General features: G+C 40.3%; 2 protein-coding genes across 3 annotated transcripts in view; one reads left to right on the top strand and one right to left on the bottom strand.

Annotated features, from left to right (window-relative positions):
- lsg1 (large 60S subunit nuclear export GTPase 1) overlaps positions 1-644 on the bottom strand; it is a 40,167-nt gene extending 39,523 nt beyond the window's left edge. Inside the window, exon 1 of the mRNA XM_059945442.1 lies at positions 516-644. The gene's annotated coding sequence lies outside the window, so the exon portion shown is untranslated. The remainder of the gene's footprint in view (positions 1-515) is intronic.
- A 183-nt stretch (positions 645-827) lies between these two features.
- Positions 828-17,356, top strand: fam43a (family with sequence similarity 43 member A). 2 transcript variants are annotated; one of them, XM_059945458.1, is made up of 2 exons: positions 828-2,246; positions 14,912-17,356. In XM_059945458.1, exon 1 carries the CDS (start codon positions 976-978, stop codon positions 2,041-2,043), a length of 1,068 nt encoding a protein of 355 aa, XP_059801441.1. In that variant the 5' UTR covers positions 828-975; the 3' UTR covers positions 2,044-2,246; positions 14,912-17,356. The 2 variants fall into 2 exon arrangements, with proteins under 2 accessions (XP_059801441.1, XP_059801437.1); XM_059945454.1 differs by having other exon boundaries at positions 828-2,662; positions 14,912-17,349.
- Positions 17,357-17,398: the final 42 nt, after the last annotated feature.

Below are 17,398 nucleotides of genomic sequence, written 5' to 3'. Positions count from 1 at the left end.
TAAGCTAGCTTGTATTCAGTACATAGATTGGCGGTATGTCCATAAAGTGATGCTAGGCTGTACATACAGGAAATAATAAAGTAGTGGTAGAGTTAGTGGGTGGTGGTGTTGATGGGCTTTGCTGCTTGGGGAAAGTTAACTGTTTTTGAATCTGGTGGTCCTAGCGTGGATGTTAAGTAGCCTCCTCCCCGATGGGAGTGGGACAATCAGTCCAGCAGCAGAGGTAGAAAACAATCGGGAGGGAATTAAACCTCTTTGAGTTCCAGCAGCTCCAGGAACAGCCGTCACTAAAACAATAAAGCGAGCCTCGGGCTGCCGGGGGGCTTCCTGACGGCAGGCGGCGGTGCAAACTTCTCCAACCCACATCAGCGGAAAGTGGACCAGGGCAGCAAGCCAAGGTGGCCTTAAAAGTGGGCACTTTTGCCGGTGAAGAGTTTCATTGTTCCAAGGAATACTCTCCCACCCACCAGCTTCTCGGTATTAATATCTGAACATCATACCCTCGGCCGCTTTACCTCTCATCAGCGTGAGCTCAGGAATCTTGCGTAATGCGTTCATGAATAAATTATTTTCTTTTCTCTCTCTGTTTTGGTGACAAAACATTCACAAGCAAAAGTAGAAGTTATGGTCTCAATTGGTGTGCAGCGAGCGCTGGGCATTCGTGATCGAGGGGCACCTCAATGTTGGCAAAGAGCCAGCAGCGGTTCCCAGGCATTGGAACGGTTAATTGCTCTATCTCCTCGGGAACTTCCTCAATCTGCTCCTCCCCACTCCGATGACTGGATGGTTCGCCCCAGTTGATATTTACAGCTCTCTACCTCGGACCATTGGAACTTACACGAGTCAGTGTAAGGAACATGATCAGCCGGCAGCCTGTCCAGGACAGGCATGGAAACGGCCGCGGCGCTCACCTCCCCGCACCTATAGCCCTGTAAACAAATTAAGAATATATATCAATATATTTATGCATCAGCGATGCTACCTTGGAAGAAAAATAAATTTGATTTAATCGAGAAGCAGCAGCCGAAGCAGCTCGGCTACTCGGTGAGTTTGAACTGTAACACTATCACTTCGCTTGCCCGCGCCTGCCCGGACGTGGTGGCGGAGAGTGCCCTCAACCGGGTCTGCAGCATGTTTAAATCCAAGAGGAGGAAGATCAAGATCACGGGCGAGGATCCCACCTACACGGTGCTGTACCTCGGCAACGCCGCCACCATTCAATCCAAAGGCGAGGGCTGCGCCGATGTGGCGGTGACCAAGATCTGGAGCAAGAGCGAGCAGGGCAAGAGCGGCACCAGGATGAAGCTGACCATCAGCTCTCAGGGAATCCGCATGGTTCACGTCGACGGCAAGGCAAGGAGACCGGGTCACCTGTACCTCCTGCACAGGATCACCTACTGCGTGGCAGATCCCCGATCTCCAAAAATCTTCGCCTGGATCTACAGGCACGAACTGAAGCACAAGGCTGTGATGCTGAGGTGTCACGCCGTGCTGGTCTCCAAGCCCGAGAAAGCTAAGGCAATGGCCCTCCTCCTCTACCAGACCTCCAGCAACGCCCTGGCCGAGTTCAAGAGGCTGAAGAGGAGGGACGACGCCAGGCACCAGCAGCAGAAGCTGGTCGGGGAGCAGAGCATCCCCTTGGTTCCGCTGAGGAAGCTGATGAACGGCCAGTGCAGCTACAAGCCTCCGGTGGAGAGGAGCAGAAGCGCCCCGAAGCTGGGCTCGATCACCGAGGACCTGGTGGGGGAGGAGGAGGAACAGAGAGCCCTGCTGGAGATCAGCCTGGAGTACGAGGACATCCTGGGCAGAACGGAGCCCTCGGCCAGCGACGAGCGCCACAGCTATTCCGAGCTTATCAGCGAGCTGGGCGAATTGACGATAGGCAACGACGTCCAGTTACTGAGGGCTGATCTCCGAGTTACTCGACTCCTGTCCGGCGAAAGCACCAGCAGTGAGTCGTCGCTGGGCAGCGGAACCAGCGACCAGGACGCGGTGGCAGCAGCGGACGACAGCGAGGAAGGCGACCCGCAAGAGATGGGATAATTGCACCCGTCCTCGGAACCGGCAGCGATCACATCCCGCGTGTTGCCTCTCACCTTCCCTGTACCTCATCTTTACTGTAACTTTAAGATGGTAAAAAGAGGAAGAACTTAGTGCAATTCGGGAAAATGCATGCACAAAATGCTTTTCAAAAGGACATTGTCTGGCTTACAATTTTGCGCCAACTTTATTCGTTCCCTAAATGAGTAAGTAGAAGATTTAACACTTAGAAATGGAAGTTGCGATGCGTGAGCCGGTCTGGTCTCTCTGACAATGAACTTCCTATGGAAGTAGCGACAATGATGGCTGGCGCTGGGACACGATTTGTGTGGGTAACATGACCGGCAACATACTGCCCTTCTGAAAGTCCCCTCCCCCTATTCACTGCAGTGGCGGCGATGTCCAGTTGACCAGCATCGTGTGCCGCTATCCCGTGAGCAAGGGCAGGGAAGCGAAGCGTTTACCTAGAGAGACGAATGCTGGTGTTAGAGTGGCAGGTGCAGTTACAGCTGGGTGAACGTCAGGCCGGGATGTGGTTTACAAGACAAATCCATCAGGTTATGGCAATTGAATAAGCAGTCGGTCAGATATCCGCACTGGAAATTTTAAGGCGACGCTGAAGGTTAGTGGCGTACATTTGAATACACTCTTGGTCTCTAAACGCAAACCTCAATCGTCCGGTTTTGTAAGGCGGTGCGCTTGAGAACGGAAGAAAATATTGACTCAGGCTACGTTCAGGTGTTCCCCAGGTACCTTAATCTATTTCACACCCTTACACGAGGCACTGAGAGGCCTGATATAGCTCTGCTACAAAATCAGACGAAATAATTTGCCGTTTCCCTTGCTTTAGAGGAGCAGGACCCTGACATGGCTCCATAGGGGGGAGAGGGAGGGGGCCGCAACCTATTCCTTTAACCTCCACCTCCATTTCACGCTTACATCTGCTGGAGAAGCTCTTCGGAGTGACCATGGGAATGTTCAATTATATCAAGCGTATCACTGGGGTTGTTGTAATTTGGCCTGACAGCCAATTAAAGGCAAATCTGGAACTGATGCCTTGGGGCTTAGCTAACAGTCACTTTACAGATTCCACACCTATAGTCAGCTGCTAATCATCCATGCCTCCTCCCACACACACAGACACACACATGCATGCACACAAGCAGATGCAGACACATACAGCAAAGAATATATTTGGTGCATTAGGACAGTATTATTCAATCACTTCCCACCTTGTCACTTTAATTTGAAATAACTTCATTTGTTGAATAAAAGCTTAACGAAAGATAAAATTATATTTTTCCAGTTTTAGTGTTGCATTCTCTCCAAATTCATTTTTCCACAGGTTTAATTTTCCAAAGCTTTGTGTTAGTTTCCTCTTTTTAAAATACAGGTCATTATTTTCTCCATACTATCTCGTGTCCTCATTTCTTATCACATTTCTCTTTGTGCAGCAACCAGAGAGAGGTAGTCACACTTTGACTTGTGACGTCAAAATCCCAAGCTTTTGTCAGATACACACAGAGAGTCACAGAGCACTACAACACAGCCCCTTGGGCCCACCTAGTCTATCCCGAACTATTATACGCAATCCGAATCAGGTTCAATATCACTCGCATATGGAATGAAATTAGTTATTTTGCTGTAAATTAAGTTGTGCATCAAGAGGGAGAGAGAAAAAAAATACTGGCTCAGTTTTCAGGGGTTCATTGTCCATTCAGAAATCTGATGGCGGAGGGGAAGAGGCTATTCCTGAAATGCTGAGGTTCCTGTACCTCCTCCTTGATGGTAGCAATGAGAAGAGGCATGTCCGAGGTGATGGGGGTCCTTGGTGATGGGACGCCACATTTTGAAGTTGTCCTAGATGCTGAGGAGTCTAGTGCCCATGAAGAGGCTGGCTGAGCACACAACCTTCTGCAGCCTTTCCAATCGTGCGCCGTGCCCCTTCTATACCAGACGATGATGCAACGGGTTAGAATGCTCTCCGTCATTCATCTGTAGAAATTTGCAAGTGTCATTGGTGGCATAGCAATTCTCCTCAAAATCCCAATGAAATATAGTCACTATTGTGCCTTCTTTGTAACTGCATTGATATGTTGGACCCGGGACAGACCCTCAAGGGATGTTGACACCCAGGAACTTGAAACTGCTCACACTTTCCATTTCTGATCCCTCAATGAGGACTGGTGTGTATTCCCTTGACTTCCCCTTCCTGAAGCTCACAATTACCTTCTTGGTCTTACCGACTGAGTGTAAGCTTGTTGCTGCAACATCACTCAACCAGCTGATCTACCTTACTCCTGTACGCCTCCTCATCACCATCTGAAACTCTGCCAGCAACAGTTGTGCCTTCAGCAAATTTATAGATGGCATTTGAGCTGTGCCTAGCAACACGTTTGTGGTTGTAGAGCGAGAGTAGAGTATTGGGCTGAGTGTGCATCTTCGAGGTGTGCCAGTGTTGATTGTCAGCGAGGAGGAAATGTTATTTCCAATCCGTACAGACTGTGTTCTCCCAGTGAGGAAGTCAAGCATCCAGTTGCAGAGAGAGGTACAGAGGCTCAGATTCTGGGGTTTGTGGATTGGAACTGAGGGTATGATTGTATTGAACGCTGGGATGTAATCAATAAGCAGCAGCCTGATTACACATTACAGTTATTCAGGTGAAGCAAGGCCAAGTGTAGAGCCAGTGAGGTTGCATCCACTGTTGACCTATTGTGGTGATGGGCAAATTGCAGCGGGTTCAGGTCCCTGCTTAGGAAGCAGTTGATTCCAGTCATGACCAAGCTCTCAAAGTACTTCATCTCAGTAGATGTGAGCGTCTCTGTCAATAGCCACTGGGACAGCTCGCCCTGCACTTCTTGGGCACCCGTCATGCCCTTTTGAAGCAGATGGGAACCTCCAACTGCAGCATTAAGAACAACGGCATTTTATTCCAACATATACTTAGTGTTGACTAACTAGATCACAGAAAGGATACAGTTTTGATTTTAAATGAAAATTCTCAAGCACGTTTTAAGGCTGTACACATAAAAGATGTTTTCCTGATCCCATATTCTTTGATTTGAGAAATGGAGAATTAATGGATAGGTAAGCCAAGTTAATGCCTTTTGAAAGAGTGTTCCTTCTGGAACATATGATATATATGAACTATCATAAATTTAAACCCATGAGATGTAATATATATAATATTTAAATCTAAATATTGAATACTACAACAGAAAGACACTGCACTGTTAGATTGTGTTTTGCCTTTCAAATTAATAGTACCATGAAATTATTTCCGTGGTTGAAGATATTCTGACTACAACACGTAAGCATGCTACAGTGGTTGATAAATCTTGCTACATTTGTGGACAGATGAAGCTCATGAGTTTGGAAGCAACTGGAAAGAGATAGCATGTCCTTTGACATAATAGTGTTTGCTTTTGATGACACTGTTATTCAATTATTTCTCAAAAGTTCATTTCCAGTAACATCAAATGAAGAAAAATTGGGAGAGACATAAAATGATTTGCTGTTATGCTTTCTTTCACTTTTGCTGTTAAGCAATTTCACAACTATTTCTATTTCTTTATCAGAGTGTGATGAGATAAAGGAAAACTACTTCACGTACATGGAAATTATTAACTGATTTAATTGAATTGATATTCAGCAATGAACAGATTTCTTTCATTTATGTTCTCTCCTTATGGAATGGGTGCTGTTGCTTTTATTCAGTGACATGCCATGGTTATTTGTCTTAAATTAAGTATTTGTTTACAATCTCTTTATTGATTCACAGAATTTACTCTTGCCTGTTACACTCCGTGGTTTGTAAATTGCACTGTTGTGAATTCTTAACCAGTATTCTATTGTCTGTAAATAGTTTTGTGACTGGATATAATATATTTCTTTGCCGTGCAAAAGAAAGGAGCACCAAGCATTGAATGTCCTCACTTCTGTACATACAATGTGTAAATCTGTACAAGCAAAATGGATGTTATTTTTAAAATATTTGATGAAGAAGTGTCTATCGTTTTTTTGTTGGCACAAAATGAAACAATAAAGTCAATGCAAAATGCCTTGTACTTGTAGTTTTAACCTAATGTCTTGCTGTGTATGATTAAATCTAAATGTACGAATAATAACAGTAAATTGCAAATTGGAAAAAGGCTTTCGGATTAAGCTTGATTAGCTCGTGAGCATGCCTTTATCATGCATTTGATTTTCTCCAATCCACGTTAAAGGCTTAAAGGCATCTTTGATCACGAAAATTGATGTACATTTGAACCTGCTGAGAATAATAGATGAAAGTGACTTGCTTTTTCTACGATGATAGGTTTTGACACTATCAATAGCAAATCCCACTGTGAAAATAAAATGAACTCTGAAAAACATTAATATCTAGAATATGATGTGCACAAGAAAATTACATAATTCAGGAAATATCATTTGTACTTATCGAGGTGAACAACAGCATTGAATGAATCAACAGCATGCAGGCTGGATTTGTTTCATTACACTCTAAATGGCACTCGTGTTTATTAATTGGCTTTCATCAAGATCTGAATAATTTTGCATACTATAGTTGAAGAAAATGAAAAATAAATTTAAATTCATAATCTCACACTTTTTAAAATGTAGGTAAGTCATAGTTGCTCAGATGAACATGGTAAAATATCATTCATTCGCTTCAATATATAGTAAAATAGTCAGAGTATATTAAAACTAGATCATCAGCCAAATATCTTCTATATGTGCATAAGATAACATAAATGTGATCCAAATAATTCTGGTGAACAGATAGGATTAAAGATCCTCCTAATATGAGGTGGGGGGTGTATTGGGAACTCAGCAATTTAGGTATAAGAAAATGTGTCATTCGATTTTTTTTCAGGGATTCTGCCTGGTTTTGGCTTTATCCTATTAGCATACAGTAAATCTTTTTGATTCTACATAGTTTGGTGGTAGTGTATCGTCATTCTGGTGATCCTCAGAATACTGCACCTTAACTGTCAAAGTAGAGAGGATCAAAGATGTTCATACAAAAATAGAAGCATAAGAGAGAGGTTTGGAGCTCTTCATTCAGCTACTAATTAGCTTTTACTCGTCAACAGATCTTCATGCCGCTACTGTTGAGCATAAGAAATTGATTCTACATTATCTTTCCATAACACACCTATAGTATATTTTCATTATGTAAGTAACATTGAGTTGGAAATGTATATTTGTATTCAGGTGTGAAGAAATTTGTGTCTGAATCCAAAGCAATGAAAAGGGTCGTTTTAATTAGGATGCTGGTCCTGCTGTTTTCTGTCTTTTTTGACCTTTCCTTGACAAAACATCACCCTCCCAAAGAACAAGGGGAAGTGAAATGTTGAGCTCAATCTGATTAATTCCTATCCAAATAAAACTCTGTCTATTCTACAGTGTCATGGCCTTGAATTGCAACATATATTTTTTAAACAGGAAATTTTCAGCTAAGTGTTGGCATTAAAATTATGACTTCTCTTGACACCTTAGTTTTGTTGAATAGATAAAACTACCGTGAACTCCTCGTCATCTCTGCTGGGAGGAAGATGAATTCATTGGCCGGAAAAATTTGCCTTGAGCTGAAATCCCCTACATTAGCTTCCTGAAAGCCCCATTCCTCTTAAACACAGGCAACTGCATTAGGGAATTAAATTTGGCCATAACTGTGGCACGGTTCTGTACTTTTTAAAAATGTATGTTCGTCCTTCAATAATGAACAAATGTAAAATAGGAAACTACAGTCTTTTCACAATTCACTTCCTAAAATGGTGCAATATTTCCAATCAATTTGAAAATAATTTTACCTTAAATTTGACTATACTTTTAACACTAATCATTTGATAGATGTTAGATTCTTTTACTTTAAGTAAACTAAAACAATGCAGATTTGTCTTGTTTAACCTTCCACTGAAGCTTTGATTTGTTTTATAGTCAATGACCATGAAGTAATTCGACCTTGAAAAAAATCTGATTCTCTTACAGATGTTTCCCGTACAGTCCACATAAATTCCAGTTAAGTGCAGCTAATTGTTTTAAATATTGCATCACTAACCCAAAGTGGCATTGTATTCTTCTGTTTTCTTCTCTGCACCATTAATCAATTATCTCAATTCTTCTAAAAAGCAGGCAGAACTTTACAATCAAAAAGTGCCCCGCTAGCTTTCTAATTCTTCCAAAGCACAGCGTACATGATTATTTTTAAACAGTATTTCAGCTTTGAAAGTTAACAGTAAACTAAAAAATACTGAGCTGTAAGAAAATGCTTTCTAATTCTAATGACATTGCCAGGTGGGCTGAATGGGGGAAGTCAATCAGCCCAACATATTCAGAGAGCTAAGGTAGCTTATAATAATAACCTCCGTGGTCCTGATCATTCTAAATATTTTTCTTTGGCTCCCATGCACTGTTTAGATTGATTATTCCTTTCTGCCAGAGGTGTCATTAGACTGTAGATGTTATTGTAAAATCGAAAGAAATCACAACAAAAGAGAATTCAGTATACAAATCATCTGTATTTGCAACTTAGAGTAGTGATTAATTATGTTTTCTACGAAGTTACAAGGACAGCAACAAAAAGTAGAGCGATGGTTTTTGGAAGAGTGGCTTCCTGATTCTTTCACAGGTCTGTGCTGTAGTCTGAAAGTGAGATATGACAGAACGTATCATTTTTTTGCTTTTCCCTTTCAGAATACTAGCAAACAATCTTCCAAGTACTGTGCTTGTATGCCTATAAAATGTATTCTCCATTTGAATAATCCGATCAAACTAAACTGATGTCCCACGATATGATACTCATCATCATAATAGTTATTGGAATTAGTTTAAGGCAATTTTGTTAGCAGAAAATCAATTTTATGCAGAATCCATTTGTTGACTGATTGTTGCTCTCCGTGGATCCATCTTATTGAGATGTCTTCCTTATATGTACTTTATCAAGCTGCCTATTTCCCTATGTCGCAAATAAATATTTTAGAATTAACCCAGTGTCAGAAAAGGGTGAGTGTACTTCTTGTCATTATAAATTCAAGGGTAAACCCTAGTGTAAACAAATACATTCATTCTGACACTGAAACAATATAGAATGTTTACATCCTACATATAAGTCTTCTATGCTTACTTTGACTGTCAAAACATGGAGGAACCATTACGAACCACTGCAGCCTCCAATGATCCTGTGATTTCACTCTCTCAGGCCTAAGCAACCTTCAGGGTGCTGAACCCACGAAAAGTATCTGGCCCAGATAGGATACTGGGCCAAGGCCTTGTGCTGATCAACTGGCTGGAGTGTTCACTGAGATCTTTAACCTCTTGCTTCTACAGTCTGAGGTACCCACCAGCTTCAAGCAGACTTCACTTATGCTGGTACCTGAGAAGAATACCTGCCTCTATGGCTATCATCCAGTAGCAGTCACATCTACAGGGAAGCATTTTGAGAGGTTGGCGATGAAATATCAACCCCTACCTGAGAAGTGTCTTGGATCCGCTCCAATTTGCCTACCGGAGCAACAGGTCCACAGTAGGTGCCATCACATTGGCTTTTCACTCAACCCCAGAGCATCTGGACTGCGAAGATGCATACATGAAGATGCTCTTTATCGACTACTGCTCGGCATTCAGTACCATCGTTCCCTCAAAACTAATCATTAAGCTTCAAGACCTTGGTCTCAATAACTCATTATGCAATTGGATCCTCAATTTCCTCACTTGCAGACCACAGTTAGTTTGGATTGGCAACATCTCCTCCACAATCTCCGTCAGCACAGGCACATCACAAGATTGTGGGCTTAGCTGCTGCTCTACTCGCTTAACAGTTATGCTGTGTGGCAAAGCACAGCTCCAATGCCAAACTCGTTTGCTAAGGATTCCACTGTCATAGGCCAAATCAGAGGTGGTGACAAATCAGCATATAGGAGGGAGACTGAAAATCTGACTGAGCAACCTCTTACTCAATTTTGGCAAGACCATGGAGCTGAAAATTGGCTTCAGGAGCAGGAAACCAGAGGTCCATGAGCCAGCCCTCATCAAAGGATCAGAGGTTGAAAGTGTCAGTTTTAAATTCCTCGGTGTTATCATTTCAGAGAATCTGTCCTGGGTCCTGCATGTAAGTGCAATTACAAAGAAGCATAGCAACACATCCACTTCATTCAGAGTTGGCAAAGACTCAGCCAAACATCTGAACCTTTGACAAATTTCTATAGATGTGTGGTGGACAGTGTATTGACTGCCTGCTTCACACCCTGGTATAGAAATACCATTTCCTTGAAGTGGAAATCCTACAAAAAGTACTGGATGCAGTCCAGTCGGTCATGGATAAAGTCTTCCCTACCATTGAGCCCATCTACATGAAGCATTGTCACAGGAAAGCACCACCCATCATCAGGGACCCCCACCACCCAGTTCATGCTGTCTTCACACTGCTGCCATCAGGAAAAAGGTACAGGATCCTCAGGACTCACACCACCGGTTCAGGAAGAGTTATTACCCCTCAACCATTAGGATATTGAACTAAAAATTTCACTCAACTTCCCTTGTCCCATCATTGAAATGTTTTCACAACCTACTTTCAAGGACTCTTCATCTCATGTTCTCAATATTTGTTGTTTATTTATTTATTATTTTTTCTTTGTACTTACTGTGAATGCCTGCAAGAAAATTATTCTCAGGGCTGAATATGGTAACATATATGGCGTTTGATAATAAGTTTACTTAGAACTTTAAGTAGGATGCAATTTGTGACTTGCACCTTTAGTAGGGCCAATAGTTCACGAATCAGATTAATGTATCCTTTATCATTCTGAAGGGAAGTTAAAAAGACATGTATTATCATGCTATTTATTAAAAATTTGGAACTGTTAAGTCTGTTGGATAATCATATGTTTATTAGCTGATGTCAGTGTTAAAATACAAATTTAATTTGGAGCTGTTAAGTCTGTTGGATAATCATATTTCCTTAACTGATGTCTGTGTTAAACTACAACTTGAAAAACTGCAAATTATTTTGCTTAGATCAGCAAACTGATATATCACTGTGGATATTGTAATTGAGTAGTGGGGGAAAGCTATGACACAGTGGAAAAGTGCTGATTTTGATTGATGTGGTTCTTTCAATTTTATCTCAGCAGATTTTTCTCATGACCACTCTACCGAATAGTTAATAAAAATCTTCTTTTATGATCCAGTCTGCTTAATGGATCAGTAACAAGTAGTTATGCAACAACTCAAACACATATCAAATGAGCTCTGTGCATTTTCAATGGATATATGTTTTTATACTATTGTTATTTTCTTTACCTGACTGAATCTTTGATTGGTGGATGTCTGCAAATCAATTGTGCAAACCAGTTTAGCGTAGATCCAGTCTTGACACGAGCTATAAAAGTATTGTTGTCAATAATTTAGAGCTGAAATTTGGCAATGACATCTTATCAAATGGAACAGGTTGAGCCAGTGATATACTGCAACAATTAATTTCTACAGTTTAGTGGAAGGGCTTATCTTGGCGTCAGTTTGCAGGAAATCTTCTTGCAATCTGCTATCATCAATGAGACACAATGTTTTTGAAGGAGACACCTGATACCTGATGTGCATTTTAACATGTTATAACAAATATCATGAACACCACACCAGTAAGGTTTTTAAAAACCTTTGGTGCTAACTCCTTTAAAAACCTTTGGTACAATCTACCGTGAAAGCTAAGTCCAAATCTAAAAATCAGATATGAAGTCTACTGAAAAAGTCTACTTGTGCCTCGTTTTCATCTTCTACTCTTTCAACCTTTCAAATGATGTTATCATTCTATAGTGCATTTCCACAGATACCCTGGGAGACACATGTATAACATCTGAGAAAGATCTCATAAGCTTATTTGAAAAAAATGGTGTCCCAGTGAATATTTACCCCTCAACCCCCATTCCTAAAACAGTGTCTGTCAGCTATCCAACACATATTTGTGAGAAATTATTCTGTGCAGGCTGGTTGCCAATTTTATCCACAATTTACTCAGCAACCATCAAAAACACTTCATTACTTGTGAAGCACTCATGAGACATAGAAGGGTGTTTTACTAAATGCAAAGCTTCTCCTATGTTCTCTTAATGTTCCCTCTCATAAGAAATGGCCAAGAGAACAGATCCAACATTAATTCCTGTGGGATCCCAGTGAGGCCAGCCTCACACTTACCATTATTTGGAGTTGTAAACACATTAATTTGAGCCACAGAGTAATAATTATACCAGTGCAGTAATTGTTTTGTCTGCATCAAATGGATTTTGAGAATCCAGACAATTGTTTTAAAATTTTGCTGTCCCTACACAAAAAAAAAATAGATTATAATTGAATTTGGTTACAATTCTTTCTAGGTGCTGAATCAATTACTTGACCTTTCATGAATTATCAGTAGTAGGGAACACCCAATTCTGTCTTGAAGAATCATTTACTTGCCTAAGATGTCTTTGATTATTCCAAAGGATTTAAAATAAAAATATTTAACTTCTACTGCTGAATATTTTCATGATTCTCCTGTTTGTGTCTGTTTAGCTAATTTGATAACAGACCTCATTCTGCTTGTTTGAATCAGTTAATTTGAGCATTATTTGGAATCCAAAATATGTTCTCCGCAACAATCTTTCAATAACTTTGGTTTTGGTTCAATGTAGAATAACTTTTAACTTTACTGTGTGGGTAGATATCCATGAATTCTTTATGCATCAGACAATTTTTGGAATGTTAAATTTCACATTACATCTGATTTGCAGGATTTTCCAGTCAAACCAACTGAAATCCTTTGGTATTTTCTTCTGGTCTGGTACCAACATTTTCCGCAAAACTACCCAGTTGCTCAAATGAAGTGTAGTAATGTTCTGATCACTGTTGTCCAAGTATCCCTGCAAATATAGATGTCCATTGTTGGTTATTGCTAAGAATCAGGGCAATATACAAATGTTATAAGCCATTTGGCAAGGAAGGTTAAAATAAAAAACATTCTCTAACTGGTGAAACGTTGCAGAGCTCTTAATGCACAATCCTAGTGCACAATCCAGTAAAGCCTAATTTGTTAGTTCAAGTAATTAGAAAAGCGAACAAAATGTTACTGTTTTTGTTACAGTAATTGAATGCAAAAAATAAGGAGGTTACGCTTCTGAAATATTGATACAATGCTACTTTTAACACTTACAATTATGTAGCTAATGTAAGTGATCAGAGCTAAATATGTAAACAGAGGAAACATTTTTCTAAATGTCATTTTCTTGTTTTCCAAACACTAGAAATTACTGACTACCAGCACTACCCAGCAGAGTGATCTTTAAAATGAGCTTGAACTCATTGAAGATGAAAACCCTCCCTGATGCTCCTATGATGTACCTCTCACTTCATACCCCCTCCCCATCTATCACCTTCTAACCTGTGCTCTTGGCAGGGAAGAAATCAAAAAGTGAATGCAACACAAGTTATAAAGTAAACAGTATAACATTACTGGTGCTTCATACATGATGAGACCTGGGTGGTGGTAGGGAGTTCAGTAGTCTTATAGCCTGGGTGAAGAAGCTGTTTGTCATCTAACCATCCTTCTGCTAATGCCATGGTACCTTCTTCTGGGGGGGGGGGGGTGAGTTCTGTTTACTTTTTAACTCGTGTTGTAAATGCCTTTTATTATTTGTTAAATTATTTGTGGTAATCTTACATTAGGTGTTGTCTGTGACTTATATGTTCCGTGTTGTGCACCTTGGCCCTTAGGAATGTTGTTTTGTTTGGCAGCATACATGCATATAGTTGAATGACTATGAACTTGAACTTTAGCTTGAAATACAGCTTGAATATCTTATATATGTTTGCTGACGACACCACTGTTGTTAGCCGAATTAGAGGTGGTGATGAATCAGCATATAGGAGGGAGATTGAAAATCTGGCTGAGTGGTGCCACAACGACCTCTCAGTCAACACCAGCAAAACCAAAGAGCTGGTTATGGACTTTAGGGTGAGGAAAATGATAGTCTATGAGCCAATCTTCATCAGGGGATCACAGATGGTGAGGGCCCGTAACTTTAAACTCTTCAGTGTTATCTGTGCTGGAACCAGAAGACATGGCAGGGCATCTTCCTTCTTGGAAGTTTGTTAAGGTTCGGCATGTTATCTAAAACCTTGACAAAATAGTATAGATGTACAGTGGAGAGTGTCCTGACTGATTGAACCACAGCCTGGAATGGAAATGCCAATGCTCTTGAATGGAACATGGTGGATATAGCCCAGTCCATCACAGGTAAAGCCCTCCCCACCATTCCGCACATTGATATGGATGCTGTCGCAAGAAAGCAGTATGCATCATCACCATCTAGCCATGTTTTCTATTCAGTCCTGTAGATCAGGAAGGAGGTTTGGGAGCCTTAGATCCCATGCATCCAGGTGGAGCAACAGTTGTTAACCCTGGAAACATTGGGCTCCTGAACCAGAGCAGATAACTTTACTTACCCCAACGCTGAGCTGATTCCTTAACTTATGGACTCACTTGCAAGGACTCTACAACTCGTGTTCTCAATCTTAATTATTTCTTATTTATCCAATATTATTATTTTGGTCTTTTTGCATAATTTGTTATATCTGCATGTTAGTTGTTCATCTATTTTTATCCACAATTTGGAAATGTTTAAGCTAGGGATCAAAGGAAGAGTTAATGAGAAATGCCATTCTACATGATTGCCAGATTTAGTCAGTTCTACAACAACATGGAAAATTCATCCTTCTAATTATTAGTGTCCTTGGTGTTTTATTTAATTATGTAACAGTGCCTTTAATTCAATAATCTAATAATATGTAATTATTATATTGAATGAGATCTCAATTTTGCTTTTTCCTGTGTTTTTAGAGCCCTCTTCATAGCTAAGAAACCCTCAGTGAATTCCTCTCAACTTTCTTCAATCATCAAATTTTAAAAAAAAGCTAATGAAAAGCTTCAAAGAAGCCCACAACATGGGGAAAAAATCAACTCATCTGAAGAGAATTTCTTCTGTAAGCAAATCTATTAGCACCGTGCGTGCATTCCTTTAACAAGTTATTCATGGAGTAAGAGATGCAAGCAGGTTAAAAGAAATAAAAAAGATGGAAGGCAAAATCAAGGAAGAGTTAAGAGACAATATCGAACAATTGTCATGTTTTCCCTCATCCTGGAAGTTAGGCTGAATAAACTTGCCTCCTTTATTATATCCATTTTTTTCTTTGGATTTGTATGCACGTTATTTCCTTCTCCCTTAAAACTATTGAAAATTTACGTTTGTCTCTGTAAAATACACAACCATCATCCTTTGAAATCCCAACCTGCTAATCCCAGCCTGACACTACAAATTTCAGTTGATTTTGACTTTTAAGAAATTGCAAACCCATCTTCATGCTTCCTCATGTCTGTTATAAGGAAGAACACACAGCTGGCTAGGAATTCCCTTACCTAATGTTCCGAGAGTGAATAATGAATCAGTTGATTTAAGCACTGAGCCAGATTAAAAATATTCATGTTTCAGAGGGCAGAAGGGAAGCCAGTGTTCCAGAGGCTTTGCCGCTGAACTAATTTTGCAGCTGCAGCCACTGGCACTCGCCTCAGCTCTGAACCTGGCTCTGTGACTGTGGCCAGCAGCCATCAGGCTCCCGGACCGGCTGCAGTGGTAACCTAGCTTCATGGCTGTGATCTTACTTTCAGAGACTGTATGGTTCTTGTTCTATGGACCATTTGTTTTTTTTTCTTTTTTTATTCTTTGCACATCGTCTTTGTGGTGCTTTCTTTTCTCGTGAATTCTGTTGTATTTCTTTGCTTTGTGGCTGCCTGCAAGAAGATGAACCTCAAGGTTTTTACATGGTATATCTACTTTGATAATAAGTCTACTTTGAACTTTGGCTCTATTCCTATTAATCCAGCCACTGTCCTTTTACACAACCATTCATGGATCCTTCTCAATCCATTTAGCACATGAGAAATCTTCAAAAACATAAATGGCATTAATTGTTGTAGCTTGCTTTCATTCAGTAATATCATACATCGATTAGGGTACATATATTATAATTTTTCCTTCTGGGTCTAATAATACAGTATACCATACCAATTTCATTTGGGAGAATCTGTCATTTTATGCCTACACTTAGGCATGGAAAGCTCGACTTAGATTGCATGAAATGGAGAAGTGAAGAGAAAGAGGTGCAGAAATATTGCAAAACTGATCTGAGCTGTCAATGTTCAAGGCTTCAGCAATATTCAATAAATTGGCCCATCTTCAGAGTTATCAACATCCTTCAGAGTCAGAAAATCTCGACTCATTTGAAGCTTTGATGAAACAATGCAAACAGACTGTTATAATTCATTCTATCTTTATTTAAAGTTTAGTTTCTTTAATCCCAGAAGGGGGCTGAGCTAAAATTAGCATTTCTAAATTTTTGGTCATTTCCTTATTTTGAATTAGTTTGATTAACTAAAATATTATCTAATTTGCAAGTGTTTTATATTTTTAAGTATTTCAATCTTTCCACCTTCTAAAGCTTGATAATGATTTTTAAAGGTAGAACTAATTTTTATTGCCTTTGAATATTCTTGCATGACATTCATAAACCATCTAGCAGTTTTAATGGTTTTGACAGCCGGCAAGTCTGGCCAGGAGGAATGGTTAGCAGTCAGGGGGGAGGTATGCAGGGTGCTTGGGGTAGTGGTGGGTGGCTGAATGGGCTGCCAAAGTATTTTTGAGTTAGCAGCTTGAGACTTACAAAAATAAATTTCTGCAGTTCTCACCAGTAACAGACTGGACTTTCGGAACTTGAAAAATGCAGGAGTGGGTAGTGAATCTCACTGAGGCTCGCTAGAGAGAAACACACAGCAGACTTGATGCATAATTGATGGAGAAAAGCAGGGAATCCTGTGTTTTGAAATTTTGGAATAAATTATTAAGTTTCAATAAATATTCTAATAAGCTTTCCTATTGTGTCTTCTTCACACTATCGCAGCAGTCACGTTCAGCTCACAGTTGCTTTGTTGTCATTCTCATGGTCTAGTTTTTACTGGCGGCAATGGTAACCTCACCCTCCAAGTGTTTAATATGCATGAGCTTCTATTTTTGGCTGCAGCTTTCCAAAGTGAGTGTGATAAACCGGAGCTGAGTATCATAGAGGGGTAATGCAAACTGCCTTCATACTGAAAGGCTCACCTACAGCTCAACTGGAGCACTTCAACAAAAATTTACAGTGGCCATTATATGAATCACCATTTTAGTCAGGTGAACTGTTCAAAAAAGATAAACTTGTTAATTGCTTTGAATCTACCACTTTCCTGCTCTGTCCCGATATTAAACCACACTTTTAAAAGGAAGTGGAGTCCTTT

Source organism: Hypanus sabinus, chromosome 2 (assembly GCF_030144855.1).
Source record: "Hypanus sabinus isolate sHypSab1 chromosome 2, sHypSab1.hap1, whole genome shotgun sequence".
NCBI lineage: Eukaryota > Metazoa > Chordata > Chondrichthyes > Myliobatiformes > Dasyatidae > Hypanus > Hypanus sabinus.
This window is presented reverse-complemented; position numbering and strand designations above follow the sequence as displayed.